This window comes from Manis javanica, chromosome 3, assembly GCF_040802235.1.
Source record: "Manis javanica isolate MJ-LG chromosome 3, MJ_LKY, whole genome shotgun sequence".
In the NCBI taxonomy this organism is placed as follows: domain Eukaryota; kingdom Metazoa; phylum Chordata; class Mammalia; order Pholidota; family Manidae; genus Manis; species Manis javanica.
This window is the reverse complement of record NC_133158.1, coordinates 40,756,822-40,780,470: the sequence shown is the minus strand read 5'-3', so window position 1 is coordinate 40,780,470 and position 23,649 is coordinate 40,756,822. Positions and strand designations below refer to the sequence as shown.

Sequence of the window (23,649 nt, the reverse complement as noted above, 5' to 3'; positions counted from 1 at the left end):
CAGAACGCGAGGGCTCCGCGGCCAAGGCCGCAGACTGCCCAGCAGTGGGGACCCCGGGACGCGAGGTCGCGGGGACGCGGGGACGCGGCCCCCCCCGCCCCCGGGGAGCGACACGGACGGCCCGCCCACCCCAGTCTCCCGCCCGGCCGCGGGGAGCAGTGACCTCACGAGTGCGGGGGCGGGGCGGCGGCGCGGCGCGGGGCGGGGCGAGGTACGGGGCGGGGTTGGCGACAGTGAGAGCCAGGAGCCAGGCGGCCTTCTCCGCAGCCATGGCCACCGTGGATCTGGAGAAGCTGCGGATGTCGGGGGCCGGCAAGGCCATAGGCGTGCTGACCAGCGGCGGCGACGCGCAAGGTGGGCGGCGCGCGGAGCTTGTCGCCGGGCGGGGGCAGAGGAGCCTGCTTGTCCCCGAGACCCCCCTGCGCTCCCGCCGCCGCTCTGCCGGGACCTGGGGGCGCGCGCCGGCCGCCTCTCTGCCCGGGCCTGCGACCCCGTCTTGGTTCCCGGCCCCGTAAGGTCGGCCGCCCCCGACGCGCGCGGGTTGCCGCGTACGTGCCGCCCGCCGCTGCCTCCGCGCCCCGCCTCGCGCCTGCCGCCCGGGGGTGTGTCTGTGCGGCCGGCAGCGGCCCGGGAACGCGGCGCGTGGCGAGCGCCTGACGGCCTCCCCGGGTGTTCTCCGCGCCTCTTCCCAGGCGGCACGTGTCGGGAGCCCCATTTCCCGGAGGAGTGTCACCGAGGTCTTGCAGGTCTCCGCAGGCCCGGAGAGCACGGCTCTTCCTGGTTCTGAAAGGCGACCTGCCACAGTGCCTTTCCCAGACTGCGCCCCCCAGGGCCGCCCTGGCGCCGTCCCCCTCGCATTCCTGCTTCTCCTGGGGGCCAGGTGAGGCCTCAGGTAGACCAGGGAGCCAAGCTGCTGAGCAGCAGGCCGCACCGCCTTCTTCCAGCTCAGAAGCTAGGGAGAGCCAGGAGGAGGCTCTCACTAGCCCAGGAAGGCAGAGAGAACCAGCTGCTCCTCTGCAGCCTGTCTGCACCGGGGCCCCTGCGGATCTGGGCTGAGCCCACTGGCCTGGTCCTGCTGGTGGACAGCACACTCTGCTGCCCGTCCACATTCCCTTGTGGGCAAGCAGCTGCTCGCTGTGGCTGGAGCTCCTCAGAGTGTGGCCTGGTGGGCTGGGCCGAGGTGAGCAGGCTTGGAGGGTGGCATCATCCCATGGAATTAAACTTTGGGAAAGGCCAGGTGTGTGGGAAGACAGACATCCTGAGAGGGCTGCGCGCACCTGCCAGAGAGGCGGGGGAGACCCTGACGCCCGTGGCCCTGTGGGCATGGGGGTCTCCACGTGGCTCCTGTCCCCACAGTGCAGACAGCACCTGAGGGGGTTGGGGAGGCCGAATGGCATTCATTGGGTGTGGTGCGAAGCCCTGTGGGTGGCATGTTTCCCCACCCTGCACAGACTAAACACGATAGGGGAGTCAGTGGGCGTGGCTGAAGGGCCAGGGAGGAAGGGGCCTTGGCAGCCTAGGCAGGTGGACCAGGGGAAGGCAAAGCTTGTCCGAGTTGGGGGCTCTGGACCAGCCTGGCCCTGGTGCCTCACCCAGGATGGGCAGCGCTTAAGTCTGCATGAGTTAGAATGTGTGAAAACCAGCCAAGCGCATGGAGAGGAGGGCCGGACCCTGGTTCTGGGTGGACTGGGTTGACCAGCTCTGTGACCCTGGTGCTTCCCTCAGGCCGAAGTTTCCCCTTCTGTAAACAGGGGAGGGGGCAAAACCAGGCTCCTGGCAGGTTTCTTCCAGCCAGCCCGGGAGTCACACCCTCCTTCTGCCCCTGTCTTGCCCTCCTACTGGCCTGGAGAGCCTGCTGGTGGAGGGAAGCTGCGCGCTCAAGGACACTGGCCTGCTTCCTGCAGAAGTCACTAGGAGACTGAAATAGCCCAGCCCACCCATTTTTCTACCCAGAATCTCTTGGGGTGACCCCCTGCCCGCCCCTAGCAACACGCAGGACCTGCCTTTGCAGTTGGCCAGCGTGGGCGTGGTGGCCCTGAGTTTGCAGGTGAGAATTCAGCTCCCCACCCACCCCCAGCGCAGTACCCAAGCCAGGCTCCGAGGACATGTGTCAGCCATAATCAAGTGATGCTCTGTTGAGCCGTGTCATCTCTTGGTGCCTGCTTTCCTGTACGTTTTGTTTTTCTGGGAGCTAATTGTGATGGGAATGAAACACATGTTGGGAGTGAAAGCACCCACCTAGGGCCTCAGTCTGGTTGCACTGTTGACGCATCACCCTGACTTTCTGCTGCAGTTTCCCTGCCTGCTTTGACAGTCAGGGGTCTCCAGCCAGGGACCCTGAGGAGCTTGTGGCTGCCACCAAGGTTTATTCTGAGAGAAAGAAAAGCAGATTAAATGGCAATTAAGGCCTTTTTGAAACAAAGCATCCTGGGAGGTTTAAGGGAAACCCATGCCCTCAGGCTGCCGTCTCCATGGCAGCTGGCACCGTCATTTGTTCTACTTCTGAAAGGCTGAAAACTACCTTAATCCTGGGGCCCCTTTGCTGTCCCTGGAACTCCAGGCAAGCCCATGGGTGACTAGTGACATGGCCTAGACCTGGGGCTGGCCTGCCTAGCAGCACCTGGAGCCAGGAGTAACCAGAGAGCCCTTGGGCTGGACGTGGGCCTGGGTCCCTGGCCACAGCACTCCCCCATCCTGTCTCCCTGACCCATCTGTCTGGAGCTGCTGGCCTCCCTCCTGCCTGAGAGGTGGGGCTTGGACCTTGAGCCTGCAGGAAGCCCAGAGTGGCCTCAGCCCAGCGGTACTGGAGAGAATGGCCTGGGCTGGCCTAGGTCAGTGAGGCAGCTGCATGCCTCCGCACCAGGCCTGCCGGGGGAGGGGGAGGGGTGGTGGGGGAGCTTGAGTGGTGTCTCTTCTTGGGGAGGGGGAGGCCTGCGGCTCTGGGGCCCCCTGACCTCAGGCAGCAGGACTTGGGGCTCTTCAGATCTGGCTCCTGGACCCCCAGCTGTGGGGCTGGGAGAGCAGTAGGGAGGGGGGTTGTACTCTCTGGGCTTCTGCACCTAATGTCAGTCTCCACAATGCTGCTTCCATGTCTTTGGGGGACACGAGACATGATTTCTTTAGGAACAGGGTTCTCTTGCTAAAGTCAAGCATGTAAGCCATGAGTGTGGCGAGCTCAGGTCCCAGCTGGCCTCTGCTCTCTGCCCTGATGTCTGGGCACCACTGTGCCAGGAGTCCCTGGCACTGGAGGTCGGGCAGCAAGAGCCTTGGCTGCTGGGTGGGGACAGAGCCTCTCACTGTGCCCCAGGAGGGTTCCAGAGTGTATCTGACACAGCCCTCAGCTGTTGGGGCTCCGGCAGGTCCCCTGCGCTCCCTCTGGGACCTTGGGTGTTCACCCGCACGTGGGATAGGGTAAGGGCTTGGCTGCTTTTGTGGCAGCCTGGTGCCATGGGCCTGTGTGTGGGAGAGGCTCTGCCCACTGGGCTCTTCCTGCCGTGCTCTGCAACCCTGGATGTGTCATCAGAGATCTGCTCAGTCCCCCTGGGTCCTGTCTTCCAGGCTGGAGACTTGGGTCTCCGGGATGGGACTTGTATAAGCAGGATAAAGGTCATGAGTCCTCAGGTGGACACCCTGGAAGTATGGTGCACTGGGTGGTAGACAGTGCCCACCTCCACAAGCTCAGGAGGGCAGGACAGCAGGGGCTCCTGGGGGCTCGGCCGTGCTCAGCATTTGCACTGGCTTCTCTCCAGGGAAAGGCCTTCCCAGGCTCAGGCTCAGGTGCTGGGGAGGGAGGCAGGGGGAGCAGGGTGGTCCTGGGGGTGAGGCCAAGCACAGGTCCCCTCTGAGACCTGGCCCCAGAGGCAGCGTCAGAGGATGGGACCCGGGATGGGGGACAGGGGCCGTCTTCCTCTCCCAGGACATGGGGGCTGTTCTGCCTGTCCCTTCGGTGCTTTTGTGATGTGGGCTCTCAGCAAAGAAGGTTTGGGGCAAATCATGCATTGCCACGGAGCTCCAGGCTCCTGCTCCTCAGTCCGTCACCCATCCCCTGGCCCCGTGCCCGTGGCCAGTATGAGGGTCAGCCTGCTGGGCTGCTGGCTCTGGGGCTGCTGACCAGCACGAGGGCCTGGCATTCTCCAGGCTCACAGTGGCTACAGCCCTACCCATTTGGCTGCCCCGAGGTCTACTCCTTGCGCCTGGGAAACCGGGGGTCCCACTGAGCCGCAGAGGCTGCCAGGGGAGCAGGGAAATGGCTGTAAACGATCTGGAACTTCAGCACATACACCTGGTCTCCGCACTCACACTGAATCGGGTCTGGGTGGGTGGGGATTTTCGTGGTTTAACTCTGGGCAACATATTTCCGAATGCCCAGAGCTGATACCAGCCTGCCAAGCTGGGCGTCACTCTCTTGCCTCTGCCTCCCCTGAGTGGTGGGAGGGATTGTCCAGGGTCCTCACATCTCCACGTGTCCACTGATGGGTGTTGTCTGATGCCTGGCAGGTATGAATGCTGCTGTCAGAGCTGTGACGCGCATGGGCATTTACGTGGGAGCCAAGGTCTTCCTCATCTACGAGGTAAGGTTGTGGGGGGCACAGGGTGTGCACACTGTGGCCGGGTAGGGGCACACTGTGGCCGGGTAGGGGCACACTGTGGCCAGGCAGGGGTACACTAGCAGAATTCCCTCCATGTCTTGTGGCTTTCTGGTGGCTGCAGTGTGTTACTTTGTTTCACTCTGTAGTGGAATGTAACCTGGCCTGCCTGCTCTCCCCAGACCCCCCTCCTCTCACTGTGGCTGTCTGTCCCTGTCCCCTGGCCCAGGCCCAAGCTAGGCCTGTCCCCAAGGCTTGCCCTTGGCTGTATGGGGTGTCCAGTGAGCAGCTTGGTAGGCCTCTCCCTCCCACGGGGCTGGACCGTCATACCATCTTAGGGTGGCTGGGACCCTGCAAAGCTGTAGGTCATGTTTGGGAAGCAGATCTTTGAATCTCAGGAGCTGGGCAGGGGGTGTCCATACCCTGATGATGATCTAGAACCTTCTGGAGGACAGGGCAAGATTCTCCATGGAGTGGCCTTGTTCCACAGATAAGCAGCCTCCAGATGGGAGGTGTGGGTCCAGGGTGTACATGTGCGGCAGGTGCGTCCCTTTACCTCCCTGACCCTCTGTTTCTTCTAGGTGGGGATACAGATTCATTCCCAGAGGGGAGGCTAGAGCGCAAGAGCTAGGGCTACTTGGCCAGTCAGAGCACCTCCCGCAGCCCCTGCGTGAGATGGGCCCAGAGAATGGGGACTGCTTGTTCACCCCAGAGCCCAAAGGGACCTCTGGGCTCAGAGGTGATACAGGAGAGCTGCCAGCGTGCACAGGGCCTGTGGCCAGTTCTGAGGCTGCCTGGGGCCTGGCAGTCCAGGGTGATGGGAGAAGGGGTGGAGGGGTGAGGGCGGAAGGGAGCAGTGCAAAGTGTGTGGAGGTATGGCAAGGCATTCTAGAAGATTCCCGGGCTAGGAAAGGAGGGTTGTGTCCATGAGACTGACTGGAGCTAAGCTGACTGGCCTCAGCAGGGTCTCCTGGCTCTGCAGGACAGGGGCAGGGCAGGGCCAGGCAGCCCTGTGTGCGGGCTCTGTGCCGTGGCTTAAGCTTTTGCAGATTCGAGTTGCTGTTTGGTAGCTGCTTGCTCTGGGAGTGTCTGCTGTCAGTTTTCGGGTCATTTTCCTGCCTTTTCTGTTTATGGGTGGTTGTGGGGGGCTGGCATATGTCCTAAAGGCCAGAGGGAGGGAGGAAGAGGGAGAGCAAGAGAGAGGAGGAGGAAAGGGAAGAGGAGCCTGGCCTGGCCGGAGCCTGAGAAAGAAGCTGCGTCCCTTAGACTGGGGGCCTCCGTCTTCCTGGGACCCTGGCAGGGCAGGCAGGGCTGGGCTGTGAGCTGGTGAGGGAGGCTCTGGGTGCCCCCAGGACCCTGCAGGCCCACCTGAGGGAGCAGCGGCCTGGCCGAGGGGAGTGAGCAGGGGGGACCAGATGCCCAGAGTTTAGCTGAGCTGCAGCACCAGGCAAGGGTCAGTGGCCTATCGCTGCCTCTCTGGAGGGGCCGGGGACAGCTGCATGGAGGAGGCAGCGCTGCTCATCTTGGCATGGGGCTCTGCTGCACCTCTTCCCTGTGTGCCCTATATCCAGTTTATAAAGAGCTACAGATGAGAAGGGGGTGGGCCACCTGACAGAAGAAATTGGCAAGACTCTGGCCTGCGCCGCCTCATAGAGCCTATCCAGGTGGCTGAGTCACAGGGGAGCAGCATGTGGTCACCAGGGAGATTCCAGTTGGGACCACTTGCAGGACCAGGGTGAAGATGGGCATGACCCAGAGCCATGGGCAGGCTCCCGGGAGCCCCAGCCACGTCGCCGGCGGGCGAGGAGTTCGCCACAAGCATGCTGGGTGCTGTGCGTCAGTGCCGTGGGTGGCGCTAATACACCCAGCAATCAGTAGTCCGCTCCCTGGCCACATGTGTGCAGCAGCCTTATTTATGAGCCCCAAACTGGAGGCCTCCCCAGTGTTCATCACAGTGGACAGGTCATAAGTCATGGGGCGTGCTTGGTGGACCATGGGACAGCTGCTTAGAACTACACACACAGATTCCATGCGGGGCCGAGGAGTCGGGCACAACGTGGACACTGAGAGCTGCCACTTCTGCATCTGATCAGCATCCTCAGCAGGACATGGGCCCCTTGGGAGGGCTTCTGGGGGCTGGGCGTGTTCTGTTTCTGATCTGGGTGTGGTGGCCTGGTGTGCTCTGCGCGAGGACACTCACAGGCAGGCTGCCTGCTCCACGAGCGCATTGCTATGTGTTGCTTGGTAATGAATGGTCTTGTGTGCCCTGCAGAGTACCTTCTGGAAGGCCCACCTGCAGGCCCGCGGCCTCTCTCCCTGGTGGCCAGCGACCACTGGCTGATCCTGGCTTCATTGCCCAACACCTTGGGGTGAGGCCGTCTCGGGGGTCAGGACCCTTGGGCCTGCTTCCAGCCTGATGGGGTTTTGGCTGGGGTTCCAGGTGTCCTGCTCCAAGACCACAGTGCTGTGTGGTGTCTGTCTCACGCCTGCCCCTCCTGATTTTAGGGCTACGAGGGTCTTGTGGAAGGAGGTGAGAACATCAAACAGGCCGACTGGCTCAGCGTCTCCAACATTATCCAGCTGGTGAGCTGCGGCAGGGCAGCCCTGCTTGCCTGTGAGCACGGGTGTGCACAGGGAGGCACGCACAAGGGTGCGCTTACACCGTCCTGCAGGACGCGGCTCCAGTGGCAGTGGGTCCTCGGGATGAGGGCCCTGGGTACTCCGTTACAAGGCCTCACTCTCAGTGTTCAGCCAAGGGAGTGTGGGGAGGAGAGGACACTTTGGAAAAGGTGTGCCACAGCTTCAGAGTGGCCTCCGCCTGGCCTCGCCCTGTTGTCACTCTGAGCATCCCTGTGACTGAGGCCTCTGGCAAGGAAGTCTCCTTCCAGCCTACAGAGGGCAGGGGGAGGAGCACCTTGCTCAGGCCAGAGATTTCTAGGACAAGTGGTCTTTGGACCGGGTGTCTGTGGAGAGACCCTCATTCACCCACAGAGCTGGGTTGGTTGTGCAGGCCCTGTTCCCTGTGCCAGGCCCTGTCCCCTGTGCCAGGCTGCCAGCTGACTCCCTGCCTATGTAAGTGGCCAGTCATCAGGTTGAGCCGTAAATGGGTCAGTGGGAGCAGTAGGCGGATGGACCTGGACCCTGGTGCCCCACGTCTCTGTGCAGGCCCGGTCCAGGCATGGCCTGCCTGAGGGTCCCCCCTGCCCCTCCTGCCCAGGGCTGATGCCACCGAGGGACATCTTTGAGGTGCCCCTGAGGAATAGAGCCAGTTTGCTGCCCCAGCCCTGGTCAATCTGGTGGGGTGTGGACAGGCCTTGTTCTTGGGCTTAGCAAGCTCCCCCTAGCCTCCCCAGTGCTGGGGAGAGGGACTCCCTGCCAGCCTGTCACGGGGCCATGCTGCAGCCTGGCCACCTTGCCCTCCACCCAGGGGCCCAGGGAGGACAGCCCCCAGGCCCTGATAGGGCCATTGCTCTGCTCTGACCCTGCATCAGAGGACAGCTGTGGCCCCTCGCTCCTAAGTGATCAGCTCTGGGGAAGGGTCTTTAGGCTGAGCACAGAGCTGGCATGTGAAATTGCGTGAAAGGTAGTTTGGTGAAGGTTGCAGGGAAGAGCAGATGTCTGGGGAGAAGTGAGCAGCCCAGAACAGGTGGCCAGAGGGGCCCGGAGGGGGTGCAGGAGGGACAAAGGGGGAGGGAACAGGCAGGAGGAGGGGCCGGGGGATGGGCAGGAGGGAGGAGGAGGGAGGCGAAGTGGGGGAGTAGAGCTGGGGTGGCACGGTGCTGATCTGCATGTTCAGGTCCACTGGGAGGTTCCCTGGCACCCCCACCACGGCACCATGGGGGCCAAGAGGGAGGTTTGGGCCCTCCCCAGCAGAGGTGCCCCTGGGGAGCAGCATGGTGGGGGTGGGGTAGTGCCCAGTGGGCCTGCGGGTGTGTGCCCTGCGGTCCACAGGTGGCCCAGCTAAGCCAACCAGGGCAGGGGGCTGTGTGGGCTCTGGCCAGAGCTGTGGGAGGCTCAGGGAGCTCGTGCACCCATGTGGGCTTGCATGAACGTGTGCACGCATGTGTGGGAGGTGCACTGCAGATTTCAGAGCCTTCTCACTCTGTCACCCTGTGGACAGTTTCCTCGTCCTTCGTGTGGGGAGAGGCGCGAGGGGTGGGGACCTGCCCTGGTTTCCGGGGAAGCCCCTGGACTCTTCCCTCTCCATTCTGCGGGGTCCCCCGTGCCTCACAGGCCCTTCTGCCACCCTGTTGGCCAAGGCTCCCATCTCATCACGTAGGGTGGCACCGTCATTGGCAGCGCCCGCTGCAAGGCCTTCACCACACGGGCGGGACGCCTGGCAGCGGCCTACAACCTGGTCCAACGTGGTATCACCAACCTGTGTGTCATTGGCGGGGATGGCAGCCTCACGGGTGCCAACATCTTCCGCAGCGAGTGGGGCAGCCTGCTGGAGGAGCTGGTGGGGGCAGGTGCGTCCATGGCGGGCCCGCACAGTGGCCTGGTGGGGACGTGGGCAGGACAAGGGGAGCAGGCGTGACCTGGCTGGGCTCTGGCGGGGAGGAGAGGGCCTGGCCCAACCTGAGGTCGGGACCCCTCTGGACGGTTTCAGGAGCCACCTGTCCAGGTGGTAGGTAGTGAGAAGGTCGGGGTTGGAGCTCCAGGCCTCTGGGACCCCAGACACTGCCTGGCCTTACCTGCTGATGGCAGACAGCAGTCCCAGACCCACTCACCCTGTATGTGTGGGTGGGCCTTGAGGGCAACAGGTTCCCAGACGTGGATGCAGAGTCAGGCAGTTTGCTGGAGTAGAATAGTTAAAATTTGGTGACACAGAAGACACAGCTCTGGCATTGCCAGTGACCTCTTATAATTAGTTCTGTGCCACTTGTGGCAGGCTGTAGATGAGGGGTGCGTGCCCCAAGGCTCCCTGGGGGGTCCCAGGTAAGCCTACATTTGGCATTGGTGGTTCAGCTGCCCTTCCGCCAGGCAGGACCCCCGATGCAGGACCTGGGAGGGGGTCGTGAGCCCGGGGACCTGCTTGGTCCACGCTGCTGGGTGGGCTGGGGATGGGAGACAGGCGTCGAGCCTGTGCTGTGGCTGCAGGGCCCAGATCAGCCGTGAAGCCTCAGCTGGGTCTCTGCTGTGACTGTCCAGGCAAAATCTCAGAGGGCACAGCTCAGACCTACTCGCACCTGAACATCGCTGGGCTGGTGGGTTCCATCGACAACGATTTCTGTGGCACGGACATGACCATCGGCACAGACTCGGCCCTCCACCGCATCATGGAGGTCATCGATGCCATCACCACCACTGCCCAGAGGTGCATGAGGCAGCCATCTGGGGCCCTGGTGAGGGTACAGGCCCCAGCTATGCAGACCATGGGCCGGGCCGGGTCGCCTGCGCATCTCCTGGGGGTCCTTAGATCGCCGGCCCATGATGGCCAGGCCTGGGGAGGCGAAGGGCCTCAGGAGCAGGTCAGGGAACCCCGGGCAGAGGTGGCTGCTGATGCAGAGACTCGGTCACCCCAGCGCCCAGGCCCTCCCACGGCAGAGCTGGGCTGTGAGCGGCGAGGCTCAGCCCCTGTGGCTCCCGGGTGGCTCTCCTGCTGGCCATGCTGCCCAGCTCACTGAGGCTCAGCGCTGACGCCTTCCTCGCTGTACCATCCACAGCCACCAGAGGACCTTCGTGCTGGAGGTGATGGGGCGGCACTGTGGGTAAGGGGGCTACTTTGGCTGGTGGGGCTCAGTGCCAGGTGCTCCTCGAACGCACGCCCCATCTCGGGCTGGGTGAAGCTTGGAGCGGCACCTCCCCTGTAACCCTGGTCTCCCTGGAGCTGGGCTGGGACCCTGCCCACTGCCGCCCCTCACCATCCGGCTGCTCCAGGTATCTGGCCCTGGTGTCCGCCCTGGCTTCGGGGGCCGACTGGCTGTTCATCCCCGAGGCGCCGCCTGAGGATGGCTGGGAGAACTTCATGTGTGAGAGGCTCGGTGAGGTGAGTGGGGCAGGTCTCCATCCCAGGGTCCCCGTGGTGAGCTGCTTGCCCGCACAGAGAGGCAGGCGTCCTTGGGGTGGCAGCCCTGGGGCCATGTGACCAGCTTTGGTCGGTCTGGTTCAGCAAGCCTCTGCGAGTGTCCCTCTGGGGGTAGCACCTAGTGAGGAGTGGGAGCGGTACAGTGCTGGTGCAAGGCCATGCCTGGGGGCAGTCCCCTCGAGGGCAGAGGAGTCGGGGTTGTGAGCAGCGGGCGCCCTGGTGACCTGGGCCTCAGCTTACTTGCTGAGAACTCGAGAGGGGCCTTCCTGGAAGTGGTATGCGCTCGGAGTCAGCACACCCTGGTTCCTTCCTGCTCTGGGTGAGTCCCTGGCCCTCCTAGGCTCCCCTGAGCCTCAGTTTCTCCACCTGCAAGATGCAGGTATTCCTCTGCACCCTGCCCACCTCCCCAGCTGCAGTGATGGGGGCACCCGCTCTTCCAGTCCCCCTGCCACCATGTCTCTGACTGTGTCACCTCCTGCACCAGCCCCACCTCCTCCAGGCAGGCCTCCGTTCCCGGTTCCCTCTTCATTGTGCCCAGGCCTCTCAGAGCTGTGCTGGCCCTGTCTTCTCCTGAGGCTCTTTGGCCACTTTGGGGCAAACATGGGGCTTATGGGTCAGAGTGAATCCCACATTTGTTGAAGAAATAAATAAAGCGCCTTCCCAGAGAGCTTTGGGCTTGCGGGCCGTCAGTCCCCTCAAGGGCAGGTACGGGGTGCTGTGGGCCCCTCCCACAGAGGGGAGGCACTGGCTCTCCTGCTCCAGGACGCAGGTGGTGGAAGTCCTGGCTGGTGGCCAGCATGTGAGGCCATCCCATTGTAAGGGTGGGAAAACGGAGGCTCAGAGGCGACCCCAGTGTCTGAGTGAGCGCCTGGCAGGACCTGCTCTGAGGCTGCCGGCTGTTGTTGTGGGGGCCCCTCTGCCCCTCCATCCGAGCCTGGGCCCCAGAAGGCTTCCAGTCTTGATTGCGTTCCCCAGGGGCATCGCATCCGAGTCACCCATGTGCCACCTGCCTGGACCATGGCTCTGAGGGCCTCAGCCTCCCTCTGCCGGGCGTGTGGCTGGTAACCCCCCACCAACCCACTCTCCCACCCCAGGAGGGGCAGCAGGGTCCCAGTTGGCTGCCACAGTCCACCCACTCTGCTCCTCATGTGGACTGTAGACCCCTCGCCAGGACCCCGGGGAGGCTCATGGGTGGCAGCCGTGTCCAGGGCAGGGGTCTGTAGGCTGGCACCTGAGCCCAGACGTCTGACATAGACTCGGAGCCGTGGATCCCGCCTGAACATCATTATCATCGCCGAGGGTGCCATAGACCGCAACGGGACGCCCATCTCCTCCCGCTACGTGAAGGACGTGAGTGGGGGGTAGGGGGCCTCAGCGGGGGCAGGCACCCCTTTATCTCCAGTCCCCAAATGCTTTTGCTGGGGGCCCACCCCAGCCTCCAGGGACAGGAGCCTCTGGAAGGTGCTTCCTCATCTCCAAAGACAGCCAGCCACGGGGTGGGCACACCCAAGGCCCCCTGAGAGGTGTGGGGACACCCCATGTTCACACACACGTGGGAGCCAAACAAACATCTGCACATGGGAATTTACCCACACATTTAGTGGGAGAGAACCCTCAGCGGGCTCTCTGGGCCCCTGTGGGCGGACACCCTGGAATCCCTGAGGCAGGGCACGGGAGGGGTGGAGACTAGGTCTGGGGGCCCTCGGGGTGTCAGGGCAGTGGGGGTGAGCGTCAAACCCAAGGAGCCCCCAACTCTTTCCCAAGCAGCTGGTGGTCCAGAGGCTGGGCTTTGACACTCGTGTGACTGTGCTGGGCCACGTGCAGAGGGGAGGGACCCCCTCGGCATTTGACCGCATCCTGGTAGGTGGGGCATTGCCCTGACCCTGGATGTGCATGCGTAGGTGAGCGTGGGCATTTCCTCAGCACTGCGGGTGCGCATGGATGAGACCCAGGTGTAGCCCCTACATTTCTCTGTGGGGTGGGAAACATGGACCTGGGGACCTGGGCCTCCATGCCAGCCCCCTTCCCCACCCCAGGCTTCAGCAACCTTAGTTCCCAACCCTTCTGCCAACCCGGCTCTTTGGGAGGTCCCTGGGGGGCAGGGGGGACAGAGGGCCCGGCCTGTGACTTGGCCCTTCAGCTGGCTGCTGTCTGGTTGTTCTGCGTCTGGCCCCTGGCCCCTGCCCCATAGCTGTTATGGCCTGGAGGAGGCCAGGCACTTGGGGCGGGAGTGTGGATTCTGGCCTGAGGGCCATCATTGCCGGGGCCAGGGGAGGCCCCATGGGTGGCAGAGTGCCATGTGTGACAGTGGGTCACCCTGTGGGCAGACGGCTGCTGCATCTGGGCCGCAGTGCTATTGGGAAGCCGGCCGCTGGCGCGGCCTGCAGTGACCAAGCGGTCCCACTGCGAAGCCTTTCCTGGAGGCAGGAGAGTGTGCTCTCCTGTCGCTGCCCAGAGCAGCAGGGACGCTGACTTGGGGCTTGCCGACCTCGCCAGCTGCCCTTTGCGCTCTCTCTTGTGGGGCCTCAGGAGGGCCTTGGGAGAGACCCTTAGGGGCCTGGGACCGGGCGAACACAGGCCTTCCTGCAAGCCTTGGGGCAGATGTGCAGGCACAGGTCTGGGGTCTCCCTGCTTGCCAGAGCAGGCTGGCCTGCCAGTTTTGTGGATGTTCATGGATGGCTGAGAGACGAAGGACAGTGTGTTGCTCAAGACAGGGTGGCAGCTTTTTGGAGGCGGGCCCCCTGCCTTACTGAGCAGAGACAGCAACCAAGGGCCTTGCTCTGTTCCCACTGGCCGTGCCAGGACTGGAATCCGACTTGTCCCCAGGGAGGGCAGCCCACTAGCCCGAGCTCACTGTCTGCACACGCACTAGGAAAGCCATGGGCGAGACCCAGGCAAGGCGCCTTTCAGGGAAGAATCCAGGATAGCCATTCCGCCCACCACTGCTGCAGGCTGAATGAGTGGCCCTCCGCGCAGCCATGCCTGAGCAAGGCTCTCCCAGACCCCAAAACAGTGCCATTTGTGAATGGTGTTCAGAGAAGTCCTGCTTCTGGTGCCACCTGTTCTAGAAGCTTCCACCAGTGTGTGTGGGTGCCTCTGAGAGCCGAGGGTTTGTGCACTGGTGAAGGGACATAGGGTGCGTGGCGTGGGGCTGGCTCACTGTGGCCCCCAGGGCGGAGGAGGGCTGCCCCGCCTGAGCCCCGCCCCACCCCTCCCCGCTCAGAGCAGCAAGATGGGCATGGAGGCCGTGATGGCGCTTCTGGAGGCCATGCCTGACACACCGGCTTGCGTGGTCAGCCTCTCGGGGAACCAATCAGTGCGGCTCCCCCTCATGGAGTGTGTGCAGGTGGTGAGTCAGAACCCTGCCCCCAGGGCCTCCTCAGGGGCCTGCTGCCTGTGGGTGGTACATGGAGGGGTCAGCACACATACCACCACCCCACTGTGCCTCTCCCTGCGACACTTCAGAGCCTCTGGCTGTGACTTCTGCTAGGCCCAGCTGCAGGCAGGCCTGGTGTTGGCTGTGGGGCCGAGGGCTGGGCACCTCCATTCCCAGCTGCTGAGGGGCCAGGCCCAGGGTGCCCCTTGCTAGGGATGACCCGGTTCTCTGCTTGGCCACAGCTGGTCCTCCCGTCTGTGGCCTTGGCAGGGGCCGCTGCCCTGTAAGGTCTGGGACCAGCTCACCATGTCATGTGGCAGCTGTGAGCCAGGCCTCTAGTCTGTGCTGTTTGTTTTCTTTAAGACAAAAGAGGTACAGAAGGCCATGGACGAGAAGAGGTTCGAGGAGGCCATCCAGCTCCGTGGCAGGTGAGGGCTGGCGGGGCCCAGCGAGGGGTGGCTGTCTGCTGAGCCGGGCCCACGGCCGGCTCCTGCATGGCTCACACACAGCCATGCCCCACACTTGGGACATGCACACCTGTGCAGGCAGCGCTCCATCTCCCAAGACCCCTCCTTCCGAGTGTGTTTGGAGGAGAGCAGGAGGGCAGGGGTCTCGGTGGCCCTGCGACGAGGGGGCAGCAGGCTATGGGTGTGCGGGGCAGGGAAGGGCAGGCACCTTGGGGCGGGTGTGTCCACGGGAAGCAGCAGAGGCTGGCCTGCAGGGCTCTCCTGCCCATCTGGCTTCCAGGCTGCACCCCCACCCACCACAGAGCTCCTGACCGGGTGCAGGCTGGATGCGGGGCACTCACTTTGCTGAGAGGCATGCTGGCACTGTGGGATCTGCGGGGTCCTCCTCCCCCAGCGATGGCACCCAGCCAGGCCTTGTGACAGGAGTGGGGATGTGGGCTGCACCCAGGCCGAGCGCTGTGCTGGGTTATGTGGCTGTGGGCTGAAGGCTGTGCGATGCTTGACTGGCTTCCTTTCCAGGAGCTTTGAGAACAACTGGAATATTTACAAGCTGCTTGCACACCAGAAGCTCTCCAAAGAGAAGGTGAGGGGGTGGGCACTGCAGGGCCACAGTCATTGTCATCCTGCGTTGCGTGGCCTTCTCAACCTGCTGCACTGCTGGGGTCAGCCTGCTGCCCCCCACTTGGCTGAGCTGGTGGGCCTCCCCTCCTGTCTGGGGTCCGAGCTCCAAGCTGAGAGGCATGGCCTCCGCTTGACCAGCAGGTCCTGTGCAGCCTCGTGTCTCGGCTGGAGATGCTTGGCCGGTCAATTCTCATACAGCTGAAGGAAATTCAGTCAGGCCTGTAGATTCCACTCAGGAGAGGGGGACTCAGTGTTCACGAGCTGTTCTGAAAGCTGAAGACTGTCAGGCAGTGGGTTTTCTATCAAGGATGACAGCGGCACTTGTTTCCGAAATCCAGGGGGTGAGGGAAAGATCCTATCAAGATGCTCTTGGACAGGGGGGTCCTGGCCCCTGTTTGTCCCAGAAGCTGGCCAGGGATGGCAGCTGCCTGGTGCAGCATGGTCTCCACATCCCTGCCCACGCCGGCCAGGGGTGTGCCCATCCCAGGAGGCAGTGTTAGCAGGGCCACTGGAGCCATGCTGCCTGGCATGGCTGCTGGCCTCCTGTGGCCACGGAGGGCTTGGAACGCGGCTGCTCATAGTGAGGTGTGCCATGTGGGCCAGGTACACACCAGTCCCAAGGACGAAGTGGGGAAACGTGAACAAGCCCCTTGGTAGTTTCTTGTATAGACTGATCCAGATTGAGGTGATACTGTTTTGATTATATCAGGATAAATCAGCCCTAGTGTTACCACATCAAGAAATCACAAGGAAGCGGGTGATGCTAATTTTATGTGGCTCCTAGAACACTAGAGTGACAGTGGTGGCCCCCCTCTGTGCATCCGTGCTGCTTGCCAGGGACCCTGGGGCGCTGGCTGCTTGACCCCCGGGTGTGGGGTGGTTGGTGTCGGCTTGCTGGCAGACGCTGGCTCTGGTCAGTACTGGTGCTGCTGTCCCCACGAGCTGTGCTTGGCCAATAGGGACTGAAGTCCGGCTGATGCCTTTGATGAGGACTTTGTGGCTGAGCCAGACTTGTGCCAAGGTTCACTGGGTCTTGCCGAACCTGTGGGGTCAGTAGGACAGACTTCTGTGATTTCTGGGGCCATCTGCTCACTGGAGGGTGTCCAGGCTGGCAAAGGAACCTGGGCCCCTTTTCCAGAAGGTGCACTGTTGCTGACTTGTGTGGCCAGCCAGTCTCTCCCCATCCTGTGCTCACGCTCTTGTCCTTCCCCTTCTGTGAAGACCGGCTTCTCCCTCGCCATCCTGAACGTGGGGGCCCCAGCAGCCGGCATGAACGCTGCTGTGCGCTCGGCGGTGCGTATCGGCATTTCCCACGGCCACACGGTGTATGTCGTGCACGATGGCTTTGAAGGCCTGGCCAAGGGTCAGGTAGGTATGTCATGAGGCCAGGCTGGGGCGCTGGCGCCTGCAGTGCTTGGCCGTATGTTTGCCATTTCGCTGGTTTACAACCCACCCTGGCTTATAAATAAATAAGGACCCGGGGGTTCACGGCGTGAGAACATGGAATGGCCTGGTTCTGATGCGTGCAGAACGTGGACCAGAGTCCCTCGGGGAGAGGTTAGCTCCCAGAGGCTGGGTCCACCTCAGCCCTGCCCCGCCCAGGCCTCCCAGACTGGCTCTGACCCGGCACAGCCTCCATCCCCTCCCCGGTGCTTCCCCTGAGCACGCACGGGCTGTTCCCTGAGGAGGCGTGGGGAGGTGCCCCTGCGGTTCCCCTGACGCTGTACCTCCCATCTGCAGGTGCAGGAAGTGGGCTGGCATGATGTGGCCGGCTGGCTGGGACGTGGTGGCTCCATGCTGGGGACCAAGAGGTGAGTGGCCGGCCCCCAACCCAGGCTCCCCAGCCCCCATGGGCAGCTGGGGGTGGGAGTCCCAGTGCAGGTGTGGGGGTAGGGTTGTTGCAAGGGAAGTCAGCCCGTGGCCCTGGGCCAGGGTCCCCTCTGTCTGGTGGCCTGCCTGGGCTTCCTGGCCAAACACCCACCTGAGGTCCCCTGGGCAGAGGAAGGCATCTTCCTTGGACTGCATCCCTGTGGCAGGAAGTGCGGCTCATGGCCATCACCTGCCAGGGCCCCTGAGTGCTGAGGCCCTGCTTCCACCTCCAAATGGAGTCCCCCCCTCCCAGGGCCTGTGTTCTCCCACGGCCAGTGCAGTGTGGACACGTGTCCTCCAGCCTGGTGCTCTGTGCAGGTGTGATGCATGCGTCTGATTTATCCCCCACTGCAGGACGCTGCCCAAGGCCTACCTGGAGAAGATCGTGGAGAATGTGCGCACTTATAGCATCCATGCGCTGCTGGTCATCGGTGGCTTTGAGGTGAGGGGTCACCATGGGAGCAAAAGGGGTGGAGGTGACCCTAGAGCCTCCCTCCTCTGTCTGGGGCCACCCAGGCAGCCCTTTGGGAACCTAACACACAGGGAAGTCTCTGCAGGCCACTCAGACGATGGCGCCGCGCAGACTGTGGTTTGGTGTGGGGAGGTTTTTGCCCTCTGATGCCTTCACTAAGTGGGGGACTGGAGCCACAGGGGTGGGAGCCTGGCCTCTGCCTGGCTGCCCTGGCCTCCTGTTGGCAGGCTGTGGGGCACACTCCAGCTCCCCGGCAGGGCTCTGAGCACGGAGGGCACCGCGGGCAGAGCCGGTGCTTGGCTGCCCCAATAAATGGCGTACGGCCATTCCCAACCTTCTTGGAGGAGCCCAGCCCCTGCAGACCGATGGAGAGGACGGGTTGCTGCAGGGCAGGCGGGCGAGTCCTTCCCTGGCCCAGTGGGCTCAGCTCCTATGTGAGGCCCACCTGGTTGCAGCCCTGGGGTTGGGTGTGAGCAGGTGGGTACTGACACCCAGTGGGTGCTTGGGGGCAAGAAAAGGGTGCCCCTGGCCAGGAGCCTGCCCCCTCCGCCACCTCAGCCCAGCCTCTGGGGGGCCCCGGACCCCACCGCCCACAGGCCTATGAGGGGGTGCTGCAGCTGGTGGAGGCCCGGGGGCGCTATGAGGAGCTCTGTATCGTCATGGGTGTCATCCCAGCCACCATCAGCAACAATGTGCCGGGCACCGACTTCAGCCTGGGCTCAGACACTGCCGTCAATGCCGCCATGGAGGTAGGGCGCCAGGCCCCAGCGTAGTTGGCTGGACTCAGGTGGGGATGGGGTGGCTGGGTGAGGCCCAGGAGGCGGGCCCTGGGGGAAAGAGCTTTGTGGTGAGTGCCCGGGGGCTGCCCCACCGAGGCCTTGCAGATGGCAGATGGGGTATGGCTCTGGGGTCACCGGGGTCCAGTGGTTGGGGCTGGAGCCCGTGGAGCTCTGCTGGCACAGCAGTGTAGACACCGGCCACAGTTCTATTCACGAGGCAGCCACTTGTGGGTCAGGCACTGAGGCCTCCAGCTGGGATGAGGGAGGGTGGGTGTTTGGTGGGTGTTTGGGAGAACCCTGCACTCATAGAGCAGGGCTGGTCCTACCGGGAGCCCTGGGGGGGCTTCCTCACTGCTCTACCTGCCCCTAGACCTTTCCCACCCCCCCACCTGTGACCCCACATGAGCCCAGCTTCCCTCAGGGGTGCAGCACCCCCAGGTGCTGGATTGGGATGTGCTGAACCCCAGCAGGTTTTGCATGTTAATAAGATGTTAATTATTATTAAGTTTTTATTAGAAAAAATGTGAATAAAACAAGATACTAAAGGAAACCCTTCTATTGCGATCTCTGGACCCAGAAACCCCTGACCTCGCCCCCACAATCCACCCCAGCTGTGGGTTGTCCATGGCCTCTCTGAACCTTCTGCTTCCTGCTTCCAACCAGCACCAAACATGGTCCTGTTTTCTTTGTTTCTATGATGGGACAGGACGGTATTCTGTTTTAGTTTACAGCTCTGGTTTCTGGTGAAGCTGAGCATTTTTCTATATGTTTATGTGGGTTTTTTCGAAAATTGTCTTTTTCCATTGCCCATTTTTCTCTTGGTAGGTTTTCTTTATTTGGAAGTGCTCTTTACATATGTAGGATACTGACCCTTCGGCAAACCTTGCAGCTGTTTCTTCCCCTTTGCTTATTGTCCATTAGCTGCTCAACCTCATGGTTCAGACGCCAGTAACTTACTTGACTAATTTCTCTTTTCTCAGTTCTTGATTTAATGTTATAATTTCCTTCTCAGGAGTTACAGTTGTTGTTACCTGTCACATTATCATTAGCATCTGCAGGGCGTGGTGCTCTACATGTTATCTGATCCCTGTTCCCTGTTCCAATGGCCCTACAGTGGCCAGAGGAGAAAGTTAAGGCCAGGTGTATTGCTGGCCAAATGTCAGAAAGATTCTCTTAGCCCCGCCCCTGGGCTCCACCCACTAGAAGCTAGTGTACCCCTCGGGTGTGACCTGTGGAGAGTATGTGACAGCTGCCAGTGCTCTGGGCTCAGGGGCATAGGCCTGTCAACTTTGGAGAGACCCAGGTCCTTGCAGTGTGGTGGCCCTGCAGTGAGTGGGGAAGGCCTGACCACCCCGGGCTCCACAGAGCTGTGACCGCATCAAGCAGTCGGCCTCAGGGACCAAGCGCCGTGTGTTCATCGTGGAGACCATGGGAGGTTACTGTGGCTACCTGGCCACCGTGACGGGCATTGCTGTGGGGGCTGATGCAGCCTATGTCTTTGAGGACCCCTTCAACATTCAAGATTTGAAGGTGAGCTGAGTTCCAACCTTTTTCTAGCTGCAGACCAGCCAAGAGGGTGGTGGGCCTGGCTGAGTTTTCTTTATTTGTAAGTGCTCTTTACATGTGGGGATACTGAACCTTTGGCAAATGCAGCTGTTTTCTCCACTTTGGTTTGGAGCCACAACCCAGCAGCCTGGGGGCTCACTGCCTGTGAGGAGATCTGGCCTGTGCCCCCTGTACCCCTCTCCATCCCTATGCAGCCCTCTGCCCTGTGTCCACACTATGGCTTCTGTGGCTTCTAGGCTCACCCCACCCCACCCCACTTGTCCTCAGGGTCCAGCCCCATGTCCCAGTGCCCTCCCACTGGCTGGAGGTCCACATGCCCCCTCCACCCCAGTCACACTGGTGGTCAGTCTGGAATACTTCTCCCCAGACAGCCCTCAGGCTGCGGGTGGGTGCAGCGCTGGTGCAGCCTCTGTGTCCCACTCACCCTGCCCCTCACTCCTGCAGGCCAATGTGGAGCACATGACAGAGAAGATGAAGACGGATATCCAGAGAGGCCTGGTGCTTCGGTGGGGCTGTAGGGGAGACTGGGCTGGGCTGGAGGAGGGGGTCTGCCTGAGTCACGGGGGGCCTCCAGAATGCAGGCTGTGTGTTGGGGCTGCCAGGGGGCAGCCATGCAGAATGAGCCTGGAGGGGCCTTGGCAGGGGGCGGTGGGGTCGGCTTCCCCCAGGGGCCTGTGGCTGGGCCACTGTGGGGCTCAGTGCTGGGGTCAGCTCCCCACCCTCTTCCCAGGAACGAGAAGTGCCATGAGCACTACACCACAGACTTCCTGTATAACCTGTACTCCTCTGAGGGGAAGGGCATTTTCGACTGCAGGACCAACGTCCTGGGCCACCTACAGCAGGTACAGGGTGGGGGCATCGGTAGCTGGGCCCAAGGGTCCCAGGAGGGTGTGGTGGGGTGAGGGCCCTGCCCTGTGTGCCTGATCGTGGGGCACCCAGCGGTGATCCCCCGGTAGCTTTCTCCTCACCCCTGACCAGAGCGCTTACCATTATGTAGCACAGATGGGGAGGCCAGCCTCCTGTCCTGCTGAGGTCTCTGCTGGGAAGGCCATCACCAGCCTGCCAGACTCCCTCCCCTTCCCGGGCTCCCTGGGACCCTGCAGGAAGCATGCACTACAGGGTTTCCCAGCCTAACGTGAGGGCCCTGTGTCCTGCCTCCCCGGGTGAACTTGCTCACTGGTGGGGGGCCTGCCTGCCAGTTGCAGGGGCCCACAGAGACCACCTCACTTAATGAGGCAGCCCACTGCCTGGCCTCCAGAGATGGCCTTTAGGCTGGATTTGGGCTAGAGAAAGGGACTAGAGGGGCTGCAGGCAGCGGGAACGGGCCAAAAATAGGGGAAGGCCAGAGGGGATGGGGTATCGGAGCTGCCCTGGGGGGCTCATCTGAGGTCACAGCCGGGTCAGGGTGCCTGGCCCTTGCTCTAGCTGGACCGCGGCCTCACCTGCTGTGTTTGCAGGGCGGGGCTCCAACCCCCTTTGACCGCAACTATGGGACCAAGCTGGGGGTGAAGGCCATGCTCTGGATGTCGGAGAAGCTGCAGGCAGTCTACCGCAACGGTACGTGGAGGGAGGGTGGCAGCCCCGGGCTCAGCCTTGCCCTCTGCCCCAGCCCTGGGGCTGAGGCCGCCAGCACGAGCCTGTGTCCACAGGGCGGGTGTTCGCCAACGGCCCCGACTCAGCCTGTGTGATTGGTCTGCGGAAGAAGGCGGTGGCCTTCAGTCCTGTCACTGAGCTCAAGAAGGACACTGACTTTGAGTGAGTGCCCCCAGAAGAGGGGTGGGCTGCCTGGGCGTCAGGAGCCCTAACTCCCAGGGCTACTCCCAGGCCGCTGCTCTTCCCAACAGGGCAGAGGGCAGGGTGGGCAGGGTGGCTGGTGCAGGCCCTTGGGACGCCTCCACCTGCATCAGCCACGTGTGGTGGCCAGGCCAGTGTCCCCAGAATGGTGGGCTGCCCGCAGAGCTGCCCGACCTCCGCCCCGGCCCGCCTGCAGGCACCGCATGCCCCGGGAGCAGTGGTGGCTGAAGCTGCGGCTCATGCTGAAGATGCTGGCGCACTACCGCATCAGCATGGACGACTATGTGTCTGGGGAGCTGGAGCACGTCACACGCCGCACGCTCAGCATTGACAAGGGCTTCTGAGGCCGCCCGGCCCCCTTCCCGGTGGGACGAGCACTGGGGCCTGCTCAGCCCGGCTCCTCCAGGACGGCACCCTGGTACCCACCTTCCACCCGGGGCATGGGGGGCGCCTGCGCTCGGACACTGCCCCCCTCTGCCTCAGCACCTGTGTGGCCCTCCCCACCGCTCCCTCGGGGGGCCAGGACCAAGGAGGTTCAGTGCCCCTGGGCCATCCCTGTGGCCCTGCTCCTGTGTGTGCACTGGCTCCCAAGGCTGAGCAGACCATGTCACCTTCTCAAGAAGTAAAATCACTCAAACTGCGGAGTGTCATCGGTCTCTGAAAAGCAGGGCCCATGGAACTTCTTGGGGGGCAGCTGCTGGTAGGCAGCCCCCTGTTGGCATGTGTGGGTCTGGGGCCCTCTGGCCCTGGGGCCGGGCTGAGTCTCAGGAACATGCACCCTCTGGGGCCACATTCCCCACCTAGGACCAGCACCCCTCCCTGCCAGTAGGGTGACCCTAGTTCACCAGGCCTGTGCCTGGCCTCCCTCAGACTTAGAGGATTTCTGAGCCTGGTCCCCAGGCCAGGCCCTGAGTCTGACCCAGAATGGTCCCCAGCTCAGCCTGGGCTGGGGTCTCAGAAGCAGAGCCAGGGATCCTGGGGCAGGTTGTGGGTCTCTGGGAGCCTCCAGGGGACACTGGCCAGGGTAGGCAGGAAGGGGAGCCCAGCCAATCCACCAGACCCGACTGCAGCAGGGCACTGGCACCGGGGCCCCTTGGGGACCAGCTGAGCCTTGGCTACACTGTCTGCACTTGGAAGGGACCCCGTCACTCCTGAGCTCGTGGCCTAGTCCCCATCTGCTCCCCTTGCAGCTTCTGGGGCACTTGGTCTTGGGTGCTCTTCACTGAGCGGCACCTTCAGAGGCTCAGGAGGAGGTTCCAGGACCCACAAGATTTTGTGGGGTGATCTGGCCTTGGGGGCGCACAGGCCACACCAGGGGTCTCTGGGCAGGGTCTTCTGGCTGGGTGGCTCTAGGGACCAGGCTGGAGGCTGTGTACCCCCAGCTGCCTTCATGTCCCCACAGACCTCAGCAGGGGGCCTTGGCCACTCCAGGATGACAGCAGCCCTGTGCCGGGGGCCCTGTGCTAGCCTCACAGTGTTGGCCCTGGAGCCTGCGGGCTCCTGGGTGCCCATCTGTGGATCTGGGGCCTCTCTGGCCAGCTCTGCGCACCATGAGTATAGGCGGTCCTGGGGCAGGGGGAGGAGGGGCAGCTCCCCACGCAGCCAGCCCCAAGGGCCCAAGTCTGTCTCCAGAGGCCAGGGACAAGTTCCTGGGTCCCAGAAACCTGAGCACTGTGTGTGTACGTGTGTGCCTGCAGTCAGCAGATGGGGTGTCTGCTCTGGCCACCCCCACCTGTGGTCACGCTGACACGTCGGGTCAGGACTCAGCTCTCAGGGTGGAAACCCCCGGGCTCGCCCTGCTGGATGCCCAGCAGCATTTCAGCTGTGGCCTGGGGACCTGCTGGGCGGCGGCTCTGTTGACAGGTGCTGTGGCCACCTCTGCACTGGCAAACACTGCTGGCTGAACGGCACGTCCTCCTGGGTCTCGGTCCTCTCCTTAAACTGGGCACCAGCATGTACACATGGGATGATGCCTGCTTGGCTCCAGCAGCCCAGAAGGCATCATGCGGGGGGGTGGTGCTCAGGGTGGAGGCTGTGGGTCCCAGGCCAGGGTCCGAGTACAGGCTTCAGACGGGCATGGAGGGAGCAGGT

At 62.9% G+C, this 23,649-nt stretch overlaps 1 protein-coding gene across 2 annotated transcripts; it reads left to right on the top strand.

The window, feature by feature from the left end:
• Positions 1–198: 198 nt before the first annotated feature.
• PFKL (phosphofructokinase, liver type) lies at positions 199–22,199 on the top strand. Of its 2 annotated transcripts, none has more exons than XM_017670182.3 (22): positions 199–354; positions 4,498–4,571; positions 7,092–7,169; positions 8,866–9,055; positions 9,738–9,903; positions 10,253–10,297; positions 10,467–10,575; positions 11,869–11,964; positions 12,382–12,474; positions 13,838–13,963; positions 14,354–14,418; positions 14,977–15,040; positions 16,300–16,446; positions 16,819–16,889; positions 17,302–17,389; positions 18,016–18,168; positions 19,564–19,728; positions 20,209–20,270; positions 20,495–20,606; positions 21,222–21,321; positions 21,414–21,519; positions 21,755–22,199. In XM_017670182.3, exons 1-22 carry the CDS (start codon positions 270–272, stop codon positions 21,900–21,902), a joined length of 2,343 nt encoding a protein of 780 aa, XP_017525671.1. In that variant the 5' UTR covers positions 199–269; the 3' UTR covers positions 21,903–22,199. The 2 variants fall into 2 exon arrangements, with proteins under 2 accessions (XP_017525671.1, XP_036850711.1); XM_036994816.2 differs by having other exon boundaries at positions 21,689–22,199.
• Positions 22,200–23,649: the final 1,450 nt, after the last annotated feature.